At 37.3% G+C, this 22777-nt stretch overlaps 3 protein-coding genes across 3 annotated transcripts; 2 read left to right on the top strand and 1 right to left on the bottom strand.

The window, feature by feature from the left end:
- Window positions 1–1447: 1447 nt before the first annotated feature.
- Window positions 1448–8794, top strand: LOC117570584 (cyclic nucleotide-gated cation channel beta-1). The gene is made up of 5 exons (XM_034252327.2): window positions 1448–1869; window positions 3519–5165; window positions 6116–6265; window positions 6326–6755; window positions 7457–8794. Exons 1-5 carry the CDS (start codon window positions 1843–1845, stop codon window positions 8374–8376), a joined length of 3174 nt encoding a protein of 1057 aa, XP_034108218.1. The 5' UTR covers window positions 1448–1842; the 3' UTR covers window positions 8377–8794.
- A 1081-nt stretch (window positions 8795–9875) lies between these two features.
- LOC117571155 (larval cuticle protein A3A) lies at window positions 9876–12863 on the bottom strand. The gene is made up of 2 exons (XM_034253163.2): window positions 12723–12863; window positions 9876–10430 (listed from the first exon to the last, which is right to left on the bottom strand). The coding sequence occupies exons 1-2, from the start codon at window positions 12777–12779 to the stop codon at window positions 10059–10061; spliced, it is 429 nt and encodes a 142-aa protein (XP_034109054.1). The 5' UTR covers window positions 12780–12863; the 3' UTR covers window positions 9876–10058.
- On the top strand, window positions 11905–12698 carry LOC117571156 (WAP, Kazal, immunoglobulin, Kunitz and NTR domain-containing protein 2). Its single transcript, XM_034253164.2, has 4 exons — window positions 11905–12040; window positions 12146–12214; window positions 12276–12449; window positions 12523–12698. Exons 1-4 carry the CDS (start codon window positions 12037–12039, stop codon window positions 12621–12623), a joined length of 348 nt encoding a protein of 115 aa, XP_034109055.1. The 5' UTR covers window positions 11905–12036; the 3' UTR covers window positions 12624–12698.
- Window positions 12864–22777: the final 9914 nt, after the last annotated feature.

Below are 22777 nucleotides of genomic sequence, written 5' to 3'. Positions count from 1 at the left end.
GCGTTTTAAAGCTAGATTCGCGTACAGACAATAATAATTGTCGTATTTACAAGTATGATTCGGAAAAATTTGGATGTGAGCAAATAAGAATTGAAGAAGTTATTTAAGGAATAATTCTGTATGGCAAATTACAATCTGGTATATTTTGCACTCCATAGTATATTTTGAATATAGTAATATATCAATATACCAAATATACCATTTGGAATATTTTAATAATAATGCGGCATAATATTGTGGTATATTTTAAGAATAATGCCGCGCTGTTTTGCTTTTATTTAAAATGGGTAACGGGTAGATCATAGTACAATAATAACTATAGTCTTTGTGATTCCTGAAAATTTGTTTGTGATCAGATAAAAATTATTGAAGTTGTTAAAGAAATACTTTTGTATTGGCAAAAACGCTTGCTTAGAGGTCTTAGTTGCTTTGGCTGACAATCTGGTATATTTTGCAGTGTATGGTATATTTTGAATGTAGTACCATATCAATATCCCAAATATATCATTTGACATATTTTCAGTATTTTCTGTGGTATATTATTTTGGTATATTTTAAAATGAATACCGCAATATTTCGTTTTTATTCATATCTCACAGTCGAGCACACTTGACTGCATCTTTCTTACTTGTTAAAGAACTTTTGTATGGTAAATTATGTGTACCTCGGGTCTTTGTTGACTTAGATAACAATCTGGTATATTTTGCACTTCATTTTGAATGTAGAACTATATAAATATACCAAAATATGGTTTACGGTATAATTTAGGTATATTATTTGGTATATTTTTAGAATTATACCACATTGTTTTGACTATATTCAAAATGGATAGCGGATATCTCACAGTTGACTGTAGCTTTCATTCCTGCTTTTTTATGTTCTAAGTTGTGAGTTTAAGGGAAATTTTAAATTCGTATATTTTGTATTGAAAGCTGAGCAAAGTTTTACAAGAAAAGCTTTTTTGGTGGCACAGCTAGTTAAAGCTTACACAGTTTTACAGTGAGAGTTTCTGTTAATTAAGCTGGCAATAATAATATTACGCTTTAAGAGTATACTAAAGTATTATTGAATCATCAATTACATTTAGAAATATGCTCTAACAAATCTATAATTATTTAATAATTCCCATTTGAGCTAGAATTATAACGAAGACGTAAATTTCCTTAATAATATTTTCGATACTTTTGCAATACATTTTGAACCACGGTTCTGGCGCCTGCGCGATCCTTACCGTGGCCACTGCGAATTAAAGTCAGCTGCTGCCAAACGAAGCGCCGTTATCATTGCTCAGTTGGTTCATTGTCTGTCAGCTAGAGAGGAGGTGAGTGCCAGACTTTGTGTCTTCTCCTGAGTTCTGCGTAATTGCTGGAGTGCAAAGTGGAAAATGCAGCTAAAACTGAAATATAAAAGTGTGTGGATTTTCCTTATTCACATCCAAATAAACTACATCGCATTAAAAGTCGAAAATTTGTGCGTAATTTTGTAGTTTCTATCAACTACAAACACCTGTTGAACACCTAAGAAATTTCATACGAGGACAAAGTGCAGCTCGGTGAAAAATCAATAATAATATTTAGCATATGGCAAAGCATAGAAAGGGCAGCAAGCAAGCAGATAAGACAGATTAAGCACGTCGCAATATCATTGTGCATTAATCATACGCCGCGTGTGCCACGCAACAATATTACATTTCTTGCAGACGAACGGCAGCAAAAAACGGCAAAGTGTGCCGCATGACCCTGAACTTTGAACTGGCAGTGAACTCTCACGGAAGTAAACAACAACAACAACAACAACAGCAACAACAAGCACAACTACAACAACAAAAACAAAAACAACAATATGGCCAGCATGCGCCGCTTTCGCAAGGTAAATGAAAAAAGAAAAAACAAAGAAATTGCTAAGTTTCATGCAACTACAAGCTTCGGCATGTCGAAGTTGTTAAGCCTAATGGAGAGTTTTAGATAGCGACAATTTAAACATTGGAGTTTAAACTGTTCAGATAAATGCAATTTCAGCATTTTGTTAACATTTTAGTAGCACAAGGAAATTATTAGGTAACTGACTTTCAGTTTTTTTAATCAAAGTTTGAATAAATGAAATTGCATTATTTGAATATTTTGAGTCAACAAATTTAATTATTAATTCAGTGTGATTATTCTAAAAGCCAACAACCTTATTCTTCCTAACATCAGTATTATAAAAATATCAAATACGGCTTTCGATCAATTATTATTTACTTATTATTTACTACTAATATTAATTTCAGTTATTATTGTGTCTATTTCTTGTATCTCTATTAACAAAAAGTTGGTGTTAAATATCTAAAGATAAGTGTTTTAAAACTATATAATATATATTAATATATTAATTTCAGAGTCATTCAATTCGATATCTGTATAAAATTCTCATAGATTTTTATGAAATATTGAACACCAATTTTTTAGATATTACAAAATTAGTTTTTCTAAGAGCTTACTACAGATTGATGTTCATTATTTAAAGATAATAATAATAATAATTTGCGAACATTGTATTAATTAAGATTTGCAGAAATTCAAATCAAATTCAATTCAATTGCATTTTATTATTAATTTGTAAGAAGCTGTTGTTAAACATTTAGAAAAAGATAAAGGAAAGCATATTAAAATGTCATTTAAATAATAACTCAATTATTAGATTTGCATAAATCTCAATTGATTTCATTGAATTAAATTTTTGTTCATCGTTTTGTAACACATTCTTTAAAAGCCTGTAAATTAATGAAATTAATATTTACATTTGTATTATTAGATCAAACGAAGTGTCAATTTGATTCAATTACGTTTCTGTTTGTTATTTTGTAATAATTTTGCTCTAAGCCTGTAAAAGTTGCCGTAAAATATTCAATATCAAATTTCTGATTTAAATGAATATTTAAATTGCTATCATTAGATTAATTGACGATTGCATAAATTCAAATCAAGTTCATTCACTTACAATGCAAGTTGAGTAGATCATTCGATTTCATTACAAGTTGCGATTATCTTCGAAATTTTTTTTTTGCATATTTCACAGTAGTATTTCAAGTTCATTAATTGAATCATTGATACTATTTTGGAATTATATTGAACTCACGCTCTTCCACCATTTATCATTCCAATTGTGAGTCTCCAGAGTTCACATCCTTCACCGCCGAGCAGTCTTGTTAATAGAGGAGGTTGGTCCGGTTGAATGTCCTTCTGGGAGTCCGAAAAGCGCGGCACGCGTTCCACCTGACGATGCCAGCTTGTCTGATGACTGATAGATGAGCTCCACTATGGGGAAGGGGCTAGGGGCTGTTTAGGGGGCGCTGCGCGATTAAATCGATTGAAAGTGATTGTGCGGGCGTCCCGAGGCAATTAGCATGCAAGGCACAGTTGTTGTTTGTTTGCTGTGTTTATTGCAGTTGCGTGCCGAGCGATTTCAATGCGATGGCAGTTTGCCTTGCCTGACAGTTGTCCGACGACTACATTTCTGTCCACATTCGCCATTCGCAGTTGAACCAGCGCAGCGACGACACCGACAACGACGACGACGCCGAGGCAACTGCGACGTTGTTGAGGTCATCTCCCAACATATTGGAGAACTACGCATACGATCAGACAACGCGCATCCAGGCAGCACACGCTCAACTCAAACGCATGGCGACGACACCGAGGCAGGTGCAGGTGGTGAAGCGACCGTCTTCGCCACGTTTCTGCGAGACTCTGGAGCGGCATGCGTTCATGCGGAATGTGATCAATACGCGGCCGGAGCCACAGCGTCGCTACTCGACGCCGGGGGAGAAGGAGGCGCATGTGCGTCGCAGTCTCGAGGAGATATCGAAGGACATCAAGGAGATCGAGCAGTTTGTCAGCGCCACCGAGCAGCTGCTGCAGCGTGAAAAGGAGCAAGAGCGTCAGGCAGATAATCAGCGGAAACAGCAGCGCGACAAGGAGAACAAGACACCGAGTCCGGCCAAGCACAAGATCACGTACAAGATCAATGCGTACAAGGCGCCCGCTCATCGTCGCCAGCGTCCGAACAGTCCGCGTTTCTATCATTCGCGTCTGTACTTCCGCAACGGGCGCATTGGCTGCCTCGATGCAGAGCGCTCCGGGCAGGGCAGCAACATCGAGAGCACCCATGCGCTGGTCAAGCACATACTGAAGCACGAGAAGCCGCTGGTCAGTCCGGACAGCGTGCGGAGAGTGCTGCAGCCACAGCAGTACATTGAGATGACCCCTCTCCCGGGTGCTGTGCCCGAGCCAGAGGATCCCATTGCGGCACAGCGGGCAGCAGAGTTGCGCAGCGCCACGGGCCAGGTGATTCTGGAGCCAACGCAGCCGGATCAGTGTGATGAGCAATCGCAGGCCATGCTGGAGGATGAGGACGAGCAGGATGTGCAGATCTGTTACAACGAATCGCCCGAGTTGCAGAACAACGATCGAAACATGCGCAGCACGCGTTCCTCCTCGTTGAACGACAGCGAAATCGTTGCAGTCGTCGAGGCGGATGCCGTGGTCAGCTCGGCGGAGCAACAGCGTCCGAGCAGTGCGGGCAGCTTGGACTCGCAGGGGCAGCAGTTCTTGCGGGATCAAGTGCGGCATCTGGTGCGTCGTTTCACGGCACGGGCCAATAAGGTGAAGTCACGCATCGAGCTGCCCCCGACGCCATCGTCGAGCAATGCCAGTTCACCGACACCGCCAACCGGGAATCAGGCCACGCTCCACGCCAGCACCAAGAGTCTGCATCCGTCGCCGGGGCACAAGGTGCGTCTGGTGCCCGCCGGGCAGTCGCCGCATCGTGGACGACTCTTTGAGGCGGACACTCCGCGCTCCAATGTCTGGCTGTGCTCGAGCTTGTGTGGGGCCAACAACGATGAACGCACTCTCGATCCGCAGGGCAAGATCTACATCTCGTGGCTCTGTGTGGTGTCCTTGTCGTTCCTCTACAATGCTTGGGTCATTCCGCTGCGTGCCTCGTTCCCCTTTCAGACCAAGGAGAACACCAACATTTGGCTGGCGTGTGACTTTTGTGCCGATATCATTTATCTGCTGGACGTGGTTTTCTTCAAGCACCGGATCATGTATCTCTTCGAGGGATTTTGGGTGAAGAACAAGAATCTGACGCGCAAGAACTACATGAGGAAGCTGCAGTTCAAGGTGAGAAGAAGAAGGCATCTCCGATCCCATCAAACAAATTCTATGAACACCTAGATCTTAAAGATAGAGCTAGAATATTCTTTTTGTTCCGGACAGCACTTTCTTATTTATTTAGACGCTCACTTGGCCATCCAAAATTGGGGAAATATGGGGAAGCCACAAAAAAAAAAAATCCTAATTCCCTATTTTTGGTGCTTATAATAATAAGTATTATAATTCCTGAAACTATAGAATTTGTAGAGTTGCTTTGGTTGACAATTTGGTATATTTAGTATTCTATGATATATTTATAATGTAATAGTATATATCCGGTATATTTTTTTGTATTTTCGGTATTTTAAGACTAAAATCGAGTCAAGCACACTCAGCTATAGTATCCGTACTTCTTTTCCTTATACATACTACATGAGGAAGCTGCAGTTCAAAGTGAGACGAAGGAGGCATCTGCGATCCCATCAAACAAATTCTAGCCATGTCTGAATGACTGTATGAACACCTAGATCTTAAAGATAGAGCTAGAATATTCTTTTTATTCCGAACAGCATTTTCTTATTTATTTAGACGCTCACTTGGTCATCCAAAATTGGGGAAATATGGGGAAGCCACAAAAAAAAAAAAATCCTAATTCCCTATTTTTGGTGCTTATAATAATAAGTATTATAATTCCTGAAACTATAGAATTTGTAGAGTTGCTTTGGTTGACAATCTGGTATATTTAGTATTCTATGGTATATTTATTATGTAATAGTATATATCCGGTATATTTTTTTAGTATTTTCGGTATATTAATTAGGTACATTTTAAGATTTAAATTGGTGGCGAGTATCGCACAGTCGAGCACACTCAGCTGTAGCATCCGTACTTCTTTTCTTTATACATGCAATATTAAGGGTTATGATACAATGATTTCTGTCAGAATGAAAACTTAACATTTGACTCTTCCTTGACAGTTGGACATCTTGGCCTTGCTGCCCTTGGAGCTCTTCTATCTGAAATATGGCACTGGCGCTGTTTGGCTGCGTTTTCCGCGCTTCTTCAAGATTCAGAGCTTCTGGGAGGTTTTTCGTCTGCTGGATCGTGTCATCTCCTCGCCACACTTTGTAAGTTTCACCCCAATTGAAAATTTCCATTAATATAGTTAATTCTTCGCTATTTTACAGGTGCGAGTGGCCAAGACTCTGACCTACATGCTGTATATGATTCACATAACTGCCGCCTTGTATTACGCCTACAGTGATTATCAGGGCTTGGGTCAGAATCGTTGGGTCTTTAGCGGCCGAGGTCATCCATATGTGAGATGCTTTGCCTTTGCCACTAAGACAGCTACCTCGATTGGCAAGAATCCAAAGCCGGAGAGGCAGGGTGAATATGTGTTCATGACGGTCGCCTGGTTGATGGGCGTCTTTGTCTTCGCCCTGCTCATTGGTCAGATTCGAGACATCATTTCGACAGCGACACGCAATCGACACGAGTATCGCCAGCTGGAGGACGAGACTTTGGAGTACATGAGGCGCTTGAATCTGTCACAAGAAGTGCAGTCGCGGGTGAAGATGTGGTTCCAGTTCACCTGGGAGCAACAGCGCACTTTGGGTGAGTTGACACAAAGATCTCTATACATATAAAACACAAGTGAGAAATCCATATATCATAGTAGAGTGCAACAGTGTTTGACTGTAAGATATTTCCTACTTATGTTTAATTAAAGTAGAACAGTGCGGTATTATTCTTAAAATATACCAAATTAATATACCGAAAACTACTTAGATATAACAAAGGATATATTTTGTATATCGTATATCGATAATTTCATTCAAAATATACCATATAGTACTCTGGTACAGCAGCATCAGTTTTTTGCCGTATAAAATGATTTATTCAGTTACTTGTTATATAATATAATGTGAACACACATTATCCTATATTATTATTATTAGTTAATGGAATACTTCATCGATTCGAGAGTTTTGTGGCATTTCTAGTATTTTCAGCATTTATTATTATAATCCTATACATTTATCTCCATCTCCTAGGGGTCTTAGTAGCTTTGGCTGACAATCTGGTATATTGTGCAGCCTATGGTATATTTTGAATGTGGTACTATATCGACATACCAAATATAGTATTTGGTATATCTGTATTATTATTGTAGTACTTTTGGTATATTTTGAAAATAATACCGCAATATTTTACTTTTATTCAAAATGGATAGCGGGTATCTCACAGTCGAGCACACTCGATTGTAGCTTTCTGGCTTTTTTTCTGTGCCCTTAAATGATTGTTACTCTTTTTAGATGAGTCCAATATCCTCGATGCTCTGCCCATCAATCTGAAGACGGACATTGCCATCTCGGTGCACATTCAAACACTGTCCAAAGTGCAGCTCTTTGCCGACTGTGAGGAGGCTTTGCTCCGAGATCTGGTGCTGAAGCTGCGTGCGGTGACTTTTCTACCCGGCGACTTTGTGTGTCGCAAGGGCGAAGTGGGTCGGGAGATGTACATTGTGAAGCTGGGCCAGGTGCAAGTGATGGGTGGACCGGGCAGCGATGTTGTGCTCGCCACGCTCACCGAGGGATCCGTGTTCGGTGAGATCAGTTTGCTGGGCATCAATGGCGCCGATCGACGCACGGCGGATGTACGCTCCAAGGGCTACTCCAATCTGTTTGTGCTCTCGAAGTCGGATCTGAATGAGGTCATCGCCTACTACCCGAATGCCCAGGCGATACTCAAGAAGCGAGCGCGACAATTGATGCGCAAGAATGCGGCGCGAGAGCGCGAGGAAGAGGAGCGAGAACGTGCTCGCAGTGCGCTGCAGGCTGATGTGGTCATTGGTAACCCGAAGACACCTGAAACGCCGCCCAAATTGCTGCAGACTGTCATCCAGGCGCTGCCCTACGAGTCCCCGGCAGTGGTGCTCATCACCCGAGGCTCGAAGCGTGTGCGTCGTAAGCGGCAATCGGTGCAGATGGAGACGATTGTGGAGCCCACTTTGGATGTGGCTGGCTGCGCAGAGGCGACTCAACAGTCTGGCCATCGGGATCGCGATAGTCTGATCATGAAACCCGGTCGGGGTTCACCCGATTTGCTGTCCTCCATTCAGCAGGAGCTCAAGACCAAGCACAAGTTCATCAATCTGACCGACTCCGAGAAGGCGCTGATCATCACGCAGTCCGCCAATAATTCCATGGAGTGTGTCCAGGAAGATGTTCTGTAAACTGAAGACCTAACCTATTATGTTACTTATGTGCTATATGTATTACGTATTAACTCTGCGATATATTATGTGTGTGAATGTTTATGCTTTACGAATGCAAATGAAGTTGTTTAACAAACTATGCTTTATATTAAAAATGTATCTGTAAGATGACAATATGATTTTTTTTTTATGTTGTGATTTTCTAGATCTTACCATATTAAAATATAGTAATACTGAGTGATTTGTGCAAACTTAAAATAGTATCTCATGTCCGCTACCCATAGGGTAGAAGGGAATTAAGACTTTGTGCCTGCAGGAAATGCATGTAACAGGCAGAAGGAGGCAATTGAGGGTCAACAAACGAGATAATATAGCACTGTCCGTCTGCCTGTCTGTCCGTATGAACACCCAGATCTCAGAGTCTGTAAGAGATAGAAATATAATTTCCGACAGCAATTATTATGTTTGCATAATGATCAAGATTGTTTCAAATTTTTATCACTCATATTTTTGCCCAACAAATCGAAAAAATCGAATTACAAGCATCATTATCCTGTAAATTTATTTTCGAAAAGATAAAAAGAAGTAGAAGTTATTTAAGAAATAGTTTTGTAAGGGAAAAAACTTCTATTTACCTCGGGTCTTAGTTGCTTTGGCTGAAAATCTGGTATATTTTTGTATTTTCGGTGGAAAATTAATTAGGTATATTTAAAGAATAATACTGCATTGTTTTACTATTATTCAAAATGGGTAGCGCGTATTTTACAGTTGAGCACACTAGACTGCAGCTTTCTTACTTGTTTATGCTTTTGTTAATTTCTTATTTTTGGGTTTACTTTCAAAAATATTTTGCAGCTTTTCTAAAAAGCGGATTCAAGGTAGAAGGTAGAGTTTGAAATAATTTTGGTACTTGTGATGTATCATAATATAGTATCATAGTACACTTTTTAATATTCTAAATTTGAAACTTCTTACTTTCAAAAATGAAACAAGAAAAAGAATGATACTTCCATGAGAGACCAAGGAAAAAAAAGAAATGTCACAAATAATCTGTTAACCAGAATTAGAGAAGATTATTCTTTAGAGCTTAGACCAAAGTCAAGAAGATAGAATCTTATATTGATATTAGTTGAAATCTGTAATAGATGTTAGAATTAAACATTTTATTTACTAGTAAATCCTTCGGAATGTAATATTTAGCGGCCTTTATAAGTGTACCTATGGGTAAAAAAGATTTTAGAGTTTTTGGGATTTCAAAATATCTTACATAATTTTCAAGCTTTGAATTGTCATTTGATATCTATGATAAACATACTTTGATTTCAGAAAACAGTATTTGATTAAGGCATAATTTCAGCATTTGTGAGTTATTATTTAATTTGTGACTAACTTACACTTTAAATTTAACAGTCCAAAATATAGGCATTATCTAGAAGATGAAAATGCTTCTTAGATATTTTACTAAGAAGAATATTTGGTTTTTTTTTTAAATCCCACACTTTCTGGTAGGAAAATAAAAAGATTGAATTTGGTTTTGTTTGTTGTTTAAGTTCTTTATAAATTTCTGATTTAGTTTGTCTTTGTAATACAATAACAAAATAGTTAAGATTAGATGTGTTCCTGTAATAACGAGTATTTTAAGTTGTATTCAGTTCATTTCTAAATGTTAGAAACCTTTCGGCAGCCCGACAGCCGACAGCTTAGGCATGTATATCCTTGTAGTGCTTATCATCATCCGTACGATCGAGTTTGATCGAGTATTTGCCAATCAGTGATCCCTCCACATCGGCCTGACCCTGGGGATTGAAGACAGGTCCATCGCCAACCACCTCCATGTCCTCCTTCACCACACGGTAACCGTTCTCATCGGCTTCGTAGTGAACCGTGCGCTCGACGAAGCCATCGTTGTAGGAATAGGAGCCCGTGACTTTTGTGCCCTCGCGTGTCTCCTCACGCTGGATCTTACCATCATTGATGCCATCAACAACCTGGCTACCGAATTGATATTGTGCACTCTCATTCTGTTCTTTCTCCAGCCTGAGTTTCTCCTCCTGATCGATTTCGTCATTCAGCTAAATGAGAAATACAAATAACGATCAGTTAATTGACTGTAATAGAGTTTAGGGAACTACCCTGAAAAAAATAAAATACTGTTGTAATGAAGTCTTTACGGTTCTGATGAATTGCTTTCTTAGAAATAACACCGACAGCTGTCAATCTCAGACAATTCGTTACATAGTAAATGCTATAAACACACACAGAGGGAGAGGGAGAGAGAGACAAGCTTCTCTCACTAGTGAGTCAGTAATGTCAGTAGACCTCCCATTGAGGGTCTCTCGAACTGAGGTTGCAAAAACGAGTTCGTTGATTTTTGTTGTTTTGCATTTTTTCACGTTATTTTGCCTGAAGTATATTTTTTTTCTGTGTTGTAGTTTTTTATTATCAATTTGTCTTGTGTCATTGCGGGGCAGAGCGCTTGAATGCATGAACGGAAACACTAATTGAAAGATATGTCGAAGCTTTTCGACTCTAGATCGGTCTATAAAATCAACCAGATGAGCTACAGGCTCTATAAAGATCATCCAGTTGCTGTTTATTTGCATAAAATAATAATAATTAAATCATTTGGAAGCAGGTTCATTCTTAATTATGTGTTTATGCCATGAACTTCACGATTTCCGTAATTTGGAAGTTACACGATGAAACGATTCACGAATCTTAAATTTATGTGCATGATTTGTGATGTGGAACGTCTTCCCATAACACTTATCACCTACAAACTAAAGTGTGGAATTCATTAAATGTGAATTTTTAACGCCTGAAATTATATTTAATTATAATTTGCACGTATTATTGCGATATAAATGAGTGAATTCAGTTTTTGTCGGTAAATAGGGTAGTTATTGTATGGAGTTTTCTTTATAAAAGCTGCAAAAATTTGGAGGATAGGAAATTATTACAGCTGCTTAATAATTAATATTGTAAAAATACCAAACTTCATTTTCCACAAACTGATATAATATATAACTGATATACTATATCAAAAATATAAATATTCAAGATTGTATATATAAAAATACTAAATAATTGATGATTTTTAGCTACAAACTGACATTAAATAGAAGTCACAAAATATTCAAGATACAGAAATAAAAAGATGTAATGTTTTTGGAAACAGTTATACTGATATACTAAATAAATAACTTTTTTAGATGTAGGATATTTTGATCTGATCAATTTGTTAATTATCAATTGACAATGTTTCGCTTCAATTTCTTCGAACTGCAGTTAATTGATAATTCTTTTGTTACCTAACGATTTTTTCTAGAATCAAACTACAATGCTAGTTTAATGATCTGTTGTAGCGCTCTCGCCACAGTCTCTCTAGTCGCATCGACGAGTATCTGGCAATATGTAAATACAAAAGTCAAATTGATAAGTGTCGGTTGGCAGTGTGTTATTCTTTTTGTTTAATCACGCGACAAAGCGAAAAACAAAACGAAGAACGACGACAAATGAAAAACGAAAAATACAAACAAACATGACGACAACCTGAAACTGGTATGAATAGTAGGCGGGGATCGCAGCCAGCCCTGGGCACAAATATAAAGCTCAGCCGGCGCCAGTTGAGGTTGACTAAGGCAACGAATCGGACGTGCTATAGAAACTACGAAGAAAATGGGTAAACAATATGTTATATCGAAAAGTGCAGTTATAATCCGCGCAGATTTGCAATTAGTAACGCTCTCTTTTTCTTTTTCTCTTTCACTCTTTCACTCGCCTGCAGTGAAGCCGAGTTTTTTGCTGATGCTTTTGGTGATTGGCGCCTGCGTGGCTTTAACACTGGCTGCCGGCGGTAAGTCATGGCCAGAAGTGGTCATTGACCGCTTCTATAATGTATTTTGTTCGATTTGCAGACTGTCCCTCATCGACCAAGGTGACAAACTGCACGCCCAAGTGTCTGCATGACAGCGAGTGCAGCGCCATTGGCGGCAAGTGTTGTCCAAATTTGTGCAACGGACGCAGCTGTGCGGCCTCCAATGTGCTGGGCAACTCGGGTGCCGATAAGTCGCCCTTTGGCAGCAAGAACTGTGAGTTCAACTAAATACTCTACTCTGGGTGAACTGAACTTGAAAGTGTTTTTCTTTTTTTTTTGTTCTGCAGCTGGCAGCTCGGGCAGCTATTGTGGCAATGTCAAGTGCGGCAGCTTTGAGAAATGCGAAACTGATCGCAGCACCAAGCGGCCCAAGTGTGTGCGCTCTTAACTTAAGCTTGACCTCGAACAGGACACAATAAAACCTTTGCAGATCTGAGTGTTAACATATTCTTCTTCTTTATATTTATTTTTTTTATTTTTCACTCACGGGTGCGGCTAAGGCAACGCTGACCAGCAGGCTGGCAATCAACACGAATTTGAACATATTGCTTTTTTTTTTTGTTTTCTTTGAATTTCTTTGACACACGAGCTCTGCACGCTGCAAGTAGACTTTGTACTATGGCTTGTTGGCAGTGAGCGTGAGTTGCTTTTATAATACACTTGAAGACACACTCACACACACATACATATGCACGCACACATAAAGTTACAGAGGCAGCGACGCCGGCGCAGACTTAATGCTTCACTTTGGTAGCTTGGTAACTCTGGGCTTTTTGGCTATGGGGACATGTTGTTGCATTTGAGATCTGGCGATCTGGAGCTGTTTACTTTAGTATTACAAGTTTCTTGTCATATTTGTGCATTTGGCAATCGAGAGAGTGAGACATGAATAGACGCACGAGTGAGTGAGATGGCGAGAGATGGGCTGATGCAGCTGAGCCCTTGCAGCTGTAAGAAGAAGATCGCAGTTGGAAGTTGGAAGATGGAAGCTGGAAATTGGAAGATGGAAGATGGCATTGCATAATCGAGGCTCAAGGTCAGTTGGTCAGTTGGCGAACCAGTTTGAACTGCTCCCTAAAGTGCGGGGAATGCTCTACATCTTCATATTTTTTGTAGTTCGTTTTGTTGTGGCTTTTGTTTTTGTTTTTGCCCAACTTATGTAATTTATGTGAAGTTGTAGTTGTTTCTTTTTTGTGCTTTGTGCAAATTGAAAGCTTCGATTGTGTGCGTCTTGCTTTATTTACGTTTGTTGTTGTTGCTGTTGCTGTGTGTATTGTTCACTTACGAGGAAGTAAGTGGCGCATTACGTTTACTGTGGGGCACCCTTTTGAAAACGCGACGGCATAACAACAAACAGACAACAACAAACAGACAACAGCGAACAACCAACAGCCAACAGACAAAAAGACAAGAAGACGAACATGGTATATTCGGGCAATGCAATTTTTTGATGTTTTTTCTTTTTTTTCTGATATTTTTTTCATATGTAAGTGCCTGCCACGCACAGTGAGCTGAACAAGTTTGCAGCCAGCTTCGAACAGCTGAAGATGATTTCAGCTTGAGCAGAGCAATCAGTAAATGGTTTTGACAGGGTCGAGTTCTGGTTATGCGGCATCATCATAAAAAAAACAAGAAAACTTTAAAGTTTTTCACAACATATTTTATGGCTGAACTGCTTTAGAAAGGAACCCAGTTTGCAATGGGAGGAAGTATATGAATTATAAACTCGATTCATAATTTTTTTGGCCTTTTATTAAGGCACATTAAAATTTCATATGTTATTAATAAAAAAATAATAATAACTAACTTTAAATTACGTTCTAAAATACTTGTTAAATGGTAAATATACACAGAAAGAAAAAACATGCTCAAATCAAGAATAAAATCTTGAATAAAGTATTTTGTATATCAAAATTGAATCTAGAATGTTTATTCTTAAATCAATCTTGAAATTCAAGATTATAATCTTGTTAAAGAATGACAAAATCCTAAAATTGAACCAAGAAGGCAAAATCTTAAATCAATTTTTGCAATCTACTTTTCAATATAGAATAAAATGTTCTTAAAACAAGATTTTAACTTTAAAATGCATATTTAGCATAAATAGATTAGAAGAAGAAGATTAAGATTGTTTTAACCTAAAAATCTTATTTCAAGATTGTTCTTTTTGAGAAATCTTGAATCACGATTTTTTCAATATGGATTCTTTTTCTCAGTACAAAGGAAAACACTTCACAACTTAAAAAATGAATAATTAATAAGTTTTTAAATATATAAGAGTATTCTTTAAGGGAAGAATTTTTTAACCAATTTTAAATCGAATTCTAAAATTCTTAAAATTTTTAAACATATAAAAAATTATTTCCATTTTTCTTGGAAATGCAAAAAAAAGCATTCAAAGATTCTTTATATATTTTAAATATAAATACTTAAAAGCTTTGAAGATGAATATTTAATTAGTTCTAAGAATTCTAATTTGAAACTCACTTTAAGTCGCTTTCTAAATTTTTTGTTATTGTTATTTTCTGAAAGTAAACACTTCAAAACTTTAAAAGAATAGTTAAAAACTAATTTAAAATAGCTTGCAATAAAATAAATGAACCAAAAAACATAAAAATAATGAATAAAAATTATAAATAACAATAAATTAAATTTTCAAAATAATATAAAAATTGTAAATATCAAAACTAAAATGAATCCGCTTTATAAAATTCTTCAAATATTGTAAATGAATAATTTATGAGTTCTAAAAGTAAAAGTTTTTATCAAAAAAATAAGCATATTTCAAAAATGTAAAAGATTTAATAGTTTACTATTAGAAAGCAACAATTTGTTGTTGCCTCAATGCATAATTATAATTCTTATTATTATTACAAGCTGCAAACGTGACCATAGAAAATATTCTATGCGTATTCTGGAAAACAAATAATTTATTTAAAATTCGATCGTCGAATTTTAATTGGAATGCTGATCATGTGTGCGAGTTTCCCGCTTTGGGGTTTCGGTTTCGTTTTCGGGTGGTTCATACCACTGTTTGTGGCACATCCGTTCGTTCCACTTTCGTTTCGCGACTCTTACCCCATTCACTTGGGCATGCCATATGCTGTATGCTGTTTGGAGTTGTTTTTTGGGCTCCCCACCACCAACATGTTTACCACACTTGCTTGCTTTGCTTGCTTGCAATGGAGCGATGAGTCTTTGAGCATGTAACTAATAGGAGTTTAGTCATCTGTTTTTTTTTTTTGTGCTGTTGTGCTGCTGTTATTCAGCTTTTCTGTTTGTCTGTTTTGCTGCTTTTGTGTTTATCTTATTTTTTGTTTTCTGTTTTTCTTTCTTTCTTTTTTTTTCTGTAATTTGGATGGCGCTGCATTGGCATGAATTCGTTTGATATTGAGGCATCTTGTAAAGACGAAAAACCCATAAAGACAATTGTTGTTATACATTGTCAGGTAGTTGTTGATGTGGATGTTGCTGTTGCTGTTGCTGTTTCTCTTGCTGAAATCAATATAATGCGCTCAAGGTGAGAGACCGCACCAAGTTGTCGTACACGCAACGCCCCACACCATCCAACCATCAATCCATCCATCCATCCAATCATCCATCCATCGTCTTTGATTTTCGACTTTGACTCATTAAAATTTCTGCTGGCATTTTGCTAATAATTTTATAATTATCGTTTTTGGCCCAATGATGGCCAATAATACCACGAACGAAACTTAGAGCTGTGATTGATTACATTTTGGCCTCATCTACTTTACACACGACGCCAACGCATATTCATAATACTTTGTTCCACAATTTATGACTCTATTTTCTTGAGGATGCCCTCCACAAATTAGCATGCTAATTTGCATATGTTGGGCGCATCTGCAGCTGCCTGTGGGCGTGGTCGAAGTCGTATCCACAGTCTCAGGTCTTGGGTGTTACATTGACAAATTATTTGGCTCGTACTTTTATTGCTGCTTTAATGCTAATTTGGTTTTCCCTTTAGCGTCGCTGTTTCGAAATATTTCGGGCAATTCTTTTATTGTGCCGTCGTCGGCATTTAACCAAAAACTGTATATTTTTACATATGATGAGTATTGGTGCATTTACCAAAGGAATTAGCCTCATTTTGCTTAAGGTGAATCTGGGTTTTACTTCAATGAAATCACTTCATTTGCATTCACTTAAGTTATGAATGAGATTGTCGTTATATTTTTAATGAATGGCTATAAATATGCAGATTATTATTGCTGCGATCATTTACATGACAAATGTGTATTATTAGATTACAATAAATTACTGTCATTAGTTAATGCGGACAAATTTCAATACTTGATTTATTTGCATTTCATAAATCTTAAATTGTAATCGATTGCTTCAGATGTATAATATTTTTGTGAATAACTCATTGAATAATACAGCAAACATAAATTTTGTTTTTTGGAAAATATTTTTAAAAACTTTTTGTATATCTAAAGAGCAAAATGATCATTAAGTGAAATATTCCACTTATAATACTTTTTTCTGAAATGTATTATACATATAAATTATTATTTTGTAATACAAAATAATTTCTTAAATTATGTCAGTCATTGAAGACATCACAATGAATGTATATATCGTATATATCAGCTTGTCGAAGGTAGCTTTCAGTATATTTTTATCATTTTGGTATATATTAATTTAGTATGTATTTAGAGTATGGTTTTATTGAAAATGAGTAGCTGGTATCTTACAGCAGAGCACACTCGACTATACCTTTTTTGACTTGTCTTGACTGCTGAAATAAAAATTTCAATTTGTGAAAAGTATTTTTAAAAACTATTTAAATATATAAACACTTTTTACACTTTAAGAATACCTTTTGTTATACTTTTTTGAGAACATATTTATTAAATTATTATTTTTACTTTAATTATTAAAATTACTTTCAGCATATGCAGTCAACTTTTAATATTGTAGTTAATTTATTTGCAAATTTGTTTTCGATATTTCTAGTAATTAAAACGTTTTGTGAATTGCTGATTGAGTCCCAGCAAATAAAATTTTGTATTTGGGAAAAGCATCAAAAAATATTTAAAATAAAGAGATAATTTTCCATTAATTGAATACCGTAATTTATTATACTTTTCTTGGAAAATATATGCTTGGAAAATATATTTTTAGTTATTTATACGTATACATTAAATTAATACTCTTAGTTTAAATTTAAAAATCATTTCACAAAAATCATTAATTACTAAAAATATCGACTACTATATTTTTAGTAATTAAAGCATTTTGTGAATTGATTATTGATTTATAGCAAATATAAATTTTTGAAAAGTATTGTTATAAGAGCAGACTTCCTCTTCACCAAATAATACTATTTTAAATATCTTTCTTGAAAATATATTAAAAGCAAATGCAATGCAAGTAATGTCATCAATTTGATGACTAATTTAAAGATCTTTTTCTGACTATTCAATGTACTCTAGGATTGTTCAGATGCAGCCAGTTATCTTGAGCTATTTACACTGCACAACACTCCAAACATTTCCTATAATGCGACATTTTAGGAACTCATAGATAGAAGAAGTCTCTAGTACTAAAATTGGTGGCAAATATTTGAGCAAATATTTTGGCCACATCATTTGAAAGTCAGGCGGCGGTGGGGAAGAGGAGAGCACACTAAACCAACCCAATCTACTGCTGGGCCATGCCCAACTTTTGGCACTTTACGAGCAAGTGACAGTAAAGGGAAAACGGGAATGGGAAATGGGAAATGGAAATGGAGAGAGAGAGAGAGCAGAGGCTGGGAAAAGAGTGAAAATCGTTGCCTTTTTATATGCAAATGTGTGTGTCTGTGCATAATTTGGTGCTTATTTTATTGCATTCCTCTGGCACGCACCCAACGCAACAACTCTAGTCGACAGCTAGTCAATGTCCAATGTCCTATGCGTTACACATACGCTGCGTTGTCCTTGAAATGGGTTTCGTGTCGTCATCGCTGTTGGCAACTGCAAATTTATGCGTGTTTACATATATAAATCTATATCTATATAGTTGAGGCATTTTTATGACCGCACTCAAGTCCGGGGCTGAGTGAGTCTATAAAGCGAAACACATATAATAAATCTTTTTAAATGCCTAGCAGGTGTGATTCAGTGGGAAAGCATGTGTCAAATATCAAATTGAATTTCAATTTTATTAAATTTAAGTGCATTTTACTTGCTAACATTTAACACATTTCGCATGGTTGAGTCATTTACGTTGAAAATATAAATTTGTGAAATATATTATTATTATTATTATTATTGTTGTCTGTGTCTTCTCTACTCAATCACTCAACGGGGTTCGGCCTAAGGTCAGAAAGGTCTTGACCTTTTGCCAATTTTGTCATTATAAATGCAGATTTTTAATTCCACGAATTATCCTTGGTTTCTTTTTTACAGCTGCTGCTGCTGCTGCTGCTGCGGAATGAAATAAATTTCAATATAATTATTAAATTAAAGCTTAAATTGTTTATGGCTTCCTCTTTGTCCCTTCCTTTGCCCAATGCAAATTCCACATTCAAGTTTTTCGAGTTCGCACTCGTTTTTCGTATTTCGAGTGCACTTTTGGGCGCGTTTGGGTCATTTGCTGCCCGACTTAATTAACGCTGACTTACTCATGTTGCACTGCCACGCCCTAAAAGCCCTAGGTACACACACACTCACACATGTGCTGGCATTGTTATTAAAGTAGTAAAGTCGTCTTTGTGTTTTGCTCGCTGTTGGTTTGATAATTACTTTTGATAACTCATGTTGGTTGCTGGCGCGGTTTGCTTCTCTGTCTCTCTGTCTGTCTGTCTGTCTGTCTCTCTGTCGGTGTCTGTTCATTGTTGTTTGCTGTTTGCAGCTTGCATATGGAGCCATTATAAGGCTTATCATGAGGCATGCCACAGTCGCAGTCGCAGTCACAGTCACAGTCATTGCCACAGCCACTGCGAGTGCCACAGCTGAGCTTTACTTCCCCTTTTCCACAACCTCTCTCTTTCTTCTTTCTCAATTTTTTCGCCAACTTTACTGGGTTAAGTGCTTTATAAGCCTTGAGATAGGTCAGTCCTAAAACTGGTCGATGCTAGTAACGAACACAAAAAACAAAAAGGGAAAGATAAATAGCAAAAACAAAACTAAAACCAAAAAAAAAAAAAGAAAAAACTTACTTGGGAACCTGCCCGACTAATCCAATTATCTTGAACGTTAGATAAAAGGTGAACTTTGTAATTTGGGGAGACGTACATACGTGGACGTATCTTTGATTGGGATCGTTCATAAAAAGCATATAAACCTATTTAACTGGAACTCTTACTTAACTGCAAACATTTCAAAATACAAAATTGTTTTAAATTGTTACTTTATATGTTAGTATTCTTTTATTTATTGCAATTGACATTTTTTTATCTCACTTAACTTGAGTTAGTTGGTTGCAATGGTTTGATAAACATTAATATTAATTTCGATGTAAGAGGGGAAGTTAGTATTTAAGTAAATTACAAAATACTTACATACTATATGTATATTATGAACCTACAGATGAAAATACATTCCAGCAGAATTGGATGCTGTGTCTATGACTTAAAATAGCAAGTAAGAAAGCTACAGTCGAGTGTGCTCGACTATAAGATACCCGCTACCTATTAAAAAAAAAAAAACAAGTAAGAAAGCTACAGTCGAGTGTACTCGACTGTGAGATACCCGATACCCATTTAGAATAAAAGAAATATATTTTGCGGTGTTTTTCTCAAAATATACTAAATATACTGTAACAATACTAAAAATATACCAAATTGTATATTTGGTATATCGATATAGTACCGCATTCAAAATACCATAGACGGCACAATATGCCAGATTGTCGGCCAAAGCAACTAAGACTCCTAGTAAGTAGGCGTTTTGCCCATACAAAAGTATTTCTTTAATAACTTCGACAATTTGTATCTGATCTCAACCAAATTTTCAGGAATCATAAAAACTATAGTAATTATTGTATATACCAAAATTCGCAACTCTAGCTTTAAAGTTACGCTTGTTATTAAATTTTTTTGATTTGCGGGGCGGAAGTGGGCGTGGCAAAAATTTGAAACAAACTTGACTGCGTGGAAACATAACAAATGTTGCCGAAAAAAATTATAGCTATATCTCTTATAGTCTCTGAGATCCAGTGTTTCATACGGACGGACGGACAGACAGACGGACATGGCTAGATCGTCTCGGCTGTTGACGCTGATCAAGAATATGTATACTTTATAGGGTCGGAGATGCCTCGTTCTACCTGTTACATACATTTCCTGCCGGCACAAAGTTATAATACCCTTCTACCCTATGGATAGCGGGTATAAAAACAATATTCGACAAATATACCAAAAATATAGTACAAAAGTTCAAAAATATAACGAAGGCAATGTTAGGTATATTTATATTGTACTGCATTAAAAATATACCATAGAGTGCAAAATATACCAGATTGTCAAAAGTATTTCTTAAATAATTTATACACTTTTTAACTAATCGCAATCAAATTTTTAGAAATTGAAAATATTTCCTATAGTGTTTTGGATTCAGTGTATCTAACGGACAGACGGACATGGCTGTATCTTCTCGGCTGATGAAGAATATATACTTATAATACCCTTCTAGCCAATGAGTAGCGGGTATAAACAGTTTGCAAATGATTTTGCTAAAAGGCAAACCCGATTTGAATATCATTATATAAGAGCAACCGAGTGTCGATTGTAATTATAATCGATACCACAAAATTATAAATAACGTTTTGGCATCAATTTCTGAACATTTCCATAGCAATTGCAAATACGAATGAGAAGAGTTTAAGTTGAACTAATGAACGTGTAATTACGTTATAACATCCCATAAAGTGATGAGAGAAGCAAAGTAGTTTTGTGGCGTGTTGAGATGAAATTTAAGCTGTGTGTGTTGCCCCGGCAGCATTGACCCTGCAACTGCAGCAGACAGCGACATGTGTAATTGTGGCAGCAATTTAAGCTGCTGCCGTTGTTGCTGCTGTTGTTGCTGCTGTTGTTGTTGTTGCATGCAACATCAACATTGCCAACCGGAAGCAAGTGTGCACAAGTGGCATGCCTGGCAATGGATTGCAGTTGAGGTGAACGATATAGAGGAGACCGAGATGAGGATGAGGACAGGTGGGCTAGGCATTGAAACTTCGTGTGGCTGCTGTTGCTGCTGCTGCAGTCGCTCTGGTTTATGCCTTTATTAAGCATCAAACAAAATCCAAAACGTCAAGGATATGCTTCATACATAGTCAGCAGCAGCAGCAGTCGAGGCAGCAGCCTCATCCTTCACGTGTTTTGTATACAGATGCAGTCGAGGCAGCTTGCAATTTATGCACACAACTTGTCACGCAAGCAGGCCAGGACAGGCCAGGCCAGGCCAGGACAAGACAAGACAAGAGATGTGCAACTGAAGATGTATGAAGTAGTCGCTGCATTGGTTAGCCTCAGCAGGTGACTGGTTTATCATGCGGGAAAGGGGAGTGGGATGAGTATGGGAGGGGTTGCTGCAATGAGTGGGACAAGCAATTTACACCGCACAATGCGTTGACACACGTCGTCCACAAATGTGCGGCTCGCTACGGGAAGAGGCCAAAGACAATGGGGGAGAAATACGGAATGAGACAGAGAGAGAGACAGAGAGAGAGTGAGTGTGTGCAGCACACGGCGCAGTCTCCTTGCCCTCGACTTGGTTGCATCATTAAACCTGAAAAGTGTCAAATGCCCAGCCACAAGCAGAGTCTCTTTCACACACACACACTTCAGTTGCCTTGCAGCTTAGATTCAATTGAATGCAGTCAACAGAGCAGAGCTGAGAGCTAGTCTGCTGTTAATCTAAGCCAGAAATTTACGACTGACTGCTGAGAATGTATCATAGTCCTGGCTATGCTCCTGATGTTCCCAAGGCTGCTGCTTCTGATGCTCCTCTTTCTGTCTCAAGCTCATAACTCAAACAGTGTTGACAATGAAAATGAAATTCCCATTAAAATGCAATATGTTGCAGAGAGCCTCCGCCTCTGACTCCACCTCTGCCTCCGTCTCACTTAGAACCCATTCTCAAGCAGCTGGCTATTAATTTTGCTACTGCGGCAAAAGGCAATGTTTATATGGCTCACAGTGTATAAACATTGACAATTTGAAAGCTCTGTCTGCTGGTCATGGAACTCATGGAACGAGACAAGGCAAATCACATTGCATCTGCTTATTGGACTTGGCTTGAATCCTAATGTTGACTTTGCTGATCATCTCCTCTCTTGAAATTTATTACATTCTACGTACTCCGTTGGCCAGCGTAATCGAGCACATCTAATTTCATTTTCGCAATTTCGTGAACATTGACAAATGTGTGCTCGAGTTTTTGGTTAGAGTACAGAAACTTGTTAAACATCTAATTGTAGTGGTGGCAGATTTTACTTATTATATACTGAATAAAAGGCAAAGTCTTAAAATCAAAAACATTCGTCTTAAAAATTGTGTTCCTGAAACAAATTCTTTAAACTAAGAACATT

This window comes from Drosophila albomicans, chromosome 3 (genome assembly GCF_009650485.2).
Source record: "Drosophila albomicans strain 15112-1751.03 chromosome 3, ASM965048v2, whole genome shotgun sequence".
Lineage (NCBI taxonomy): Eukaryota > Metazoa > Arthropoda > Insecta > Diptera > Drosophilidae > Drosophila > Drosophila albomicans.
This window is presented reverse-complemented; position numbering and strand designations above follow the sequence as displayed.

Bases quoted from the DNA above. Each gene is read 5' to 3' on its own strand.
- LOC117570584 (XM_034252327.2), top strand. From the start codon at position 1,843: ATGGCCAGCATGCGCCGCTTTCGCAAG. The intron at 1,870-3,518 runs GTAAATGAAAAA...CGCCATTCGCAG, and splicing joins GCATGCGCCGCTTTCGCAAG to TTGAACCAGCGCAGCGACGA. The intron at 5,166-6,115 runs GTGAGAAGAAGA...CTTCCTTGACAG, and splicing joins TGAGGAAGCTGCAGTTCAAG to TTGGACATCTTGGCCTTGCT.
- LOC117571156 (XM_034253164.2), top strand. The intron at 12,215-12,275 runs GTAAGTCATGGC...TTCGATTTGCAG, and splicing joins TTTAACACTGGCTGCCGGCG to ACTGTCCCTCATCGACCAAG. The intron at 12,450-12,522 runs GTGAGTTCAACT...TTTGTTCTGCAG, and splicing joins GCCCTTTGGCAGCAAGAACT to CTGGCAGCTCGGGCAGCTAT.
- LOC117571155 (XM_034253163.2), bottom strand. From the start codon at position 12,779: ATGTTCAAATTCGTGTTGATTGCCAGCCTGCTGGTCAGCGTTGCCTTA. The intron at 10,431-12,722 runs GTGAGTGAAAAA...TTTCTCATTTAG, and splicing joins GCGTTGCCTTAGCCGCACCC to CTGAATGACGAAATCGATCA.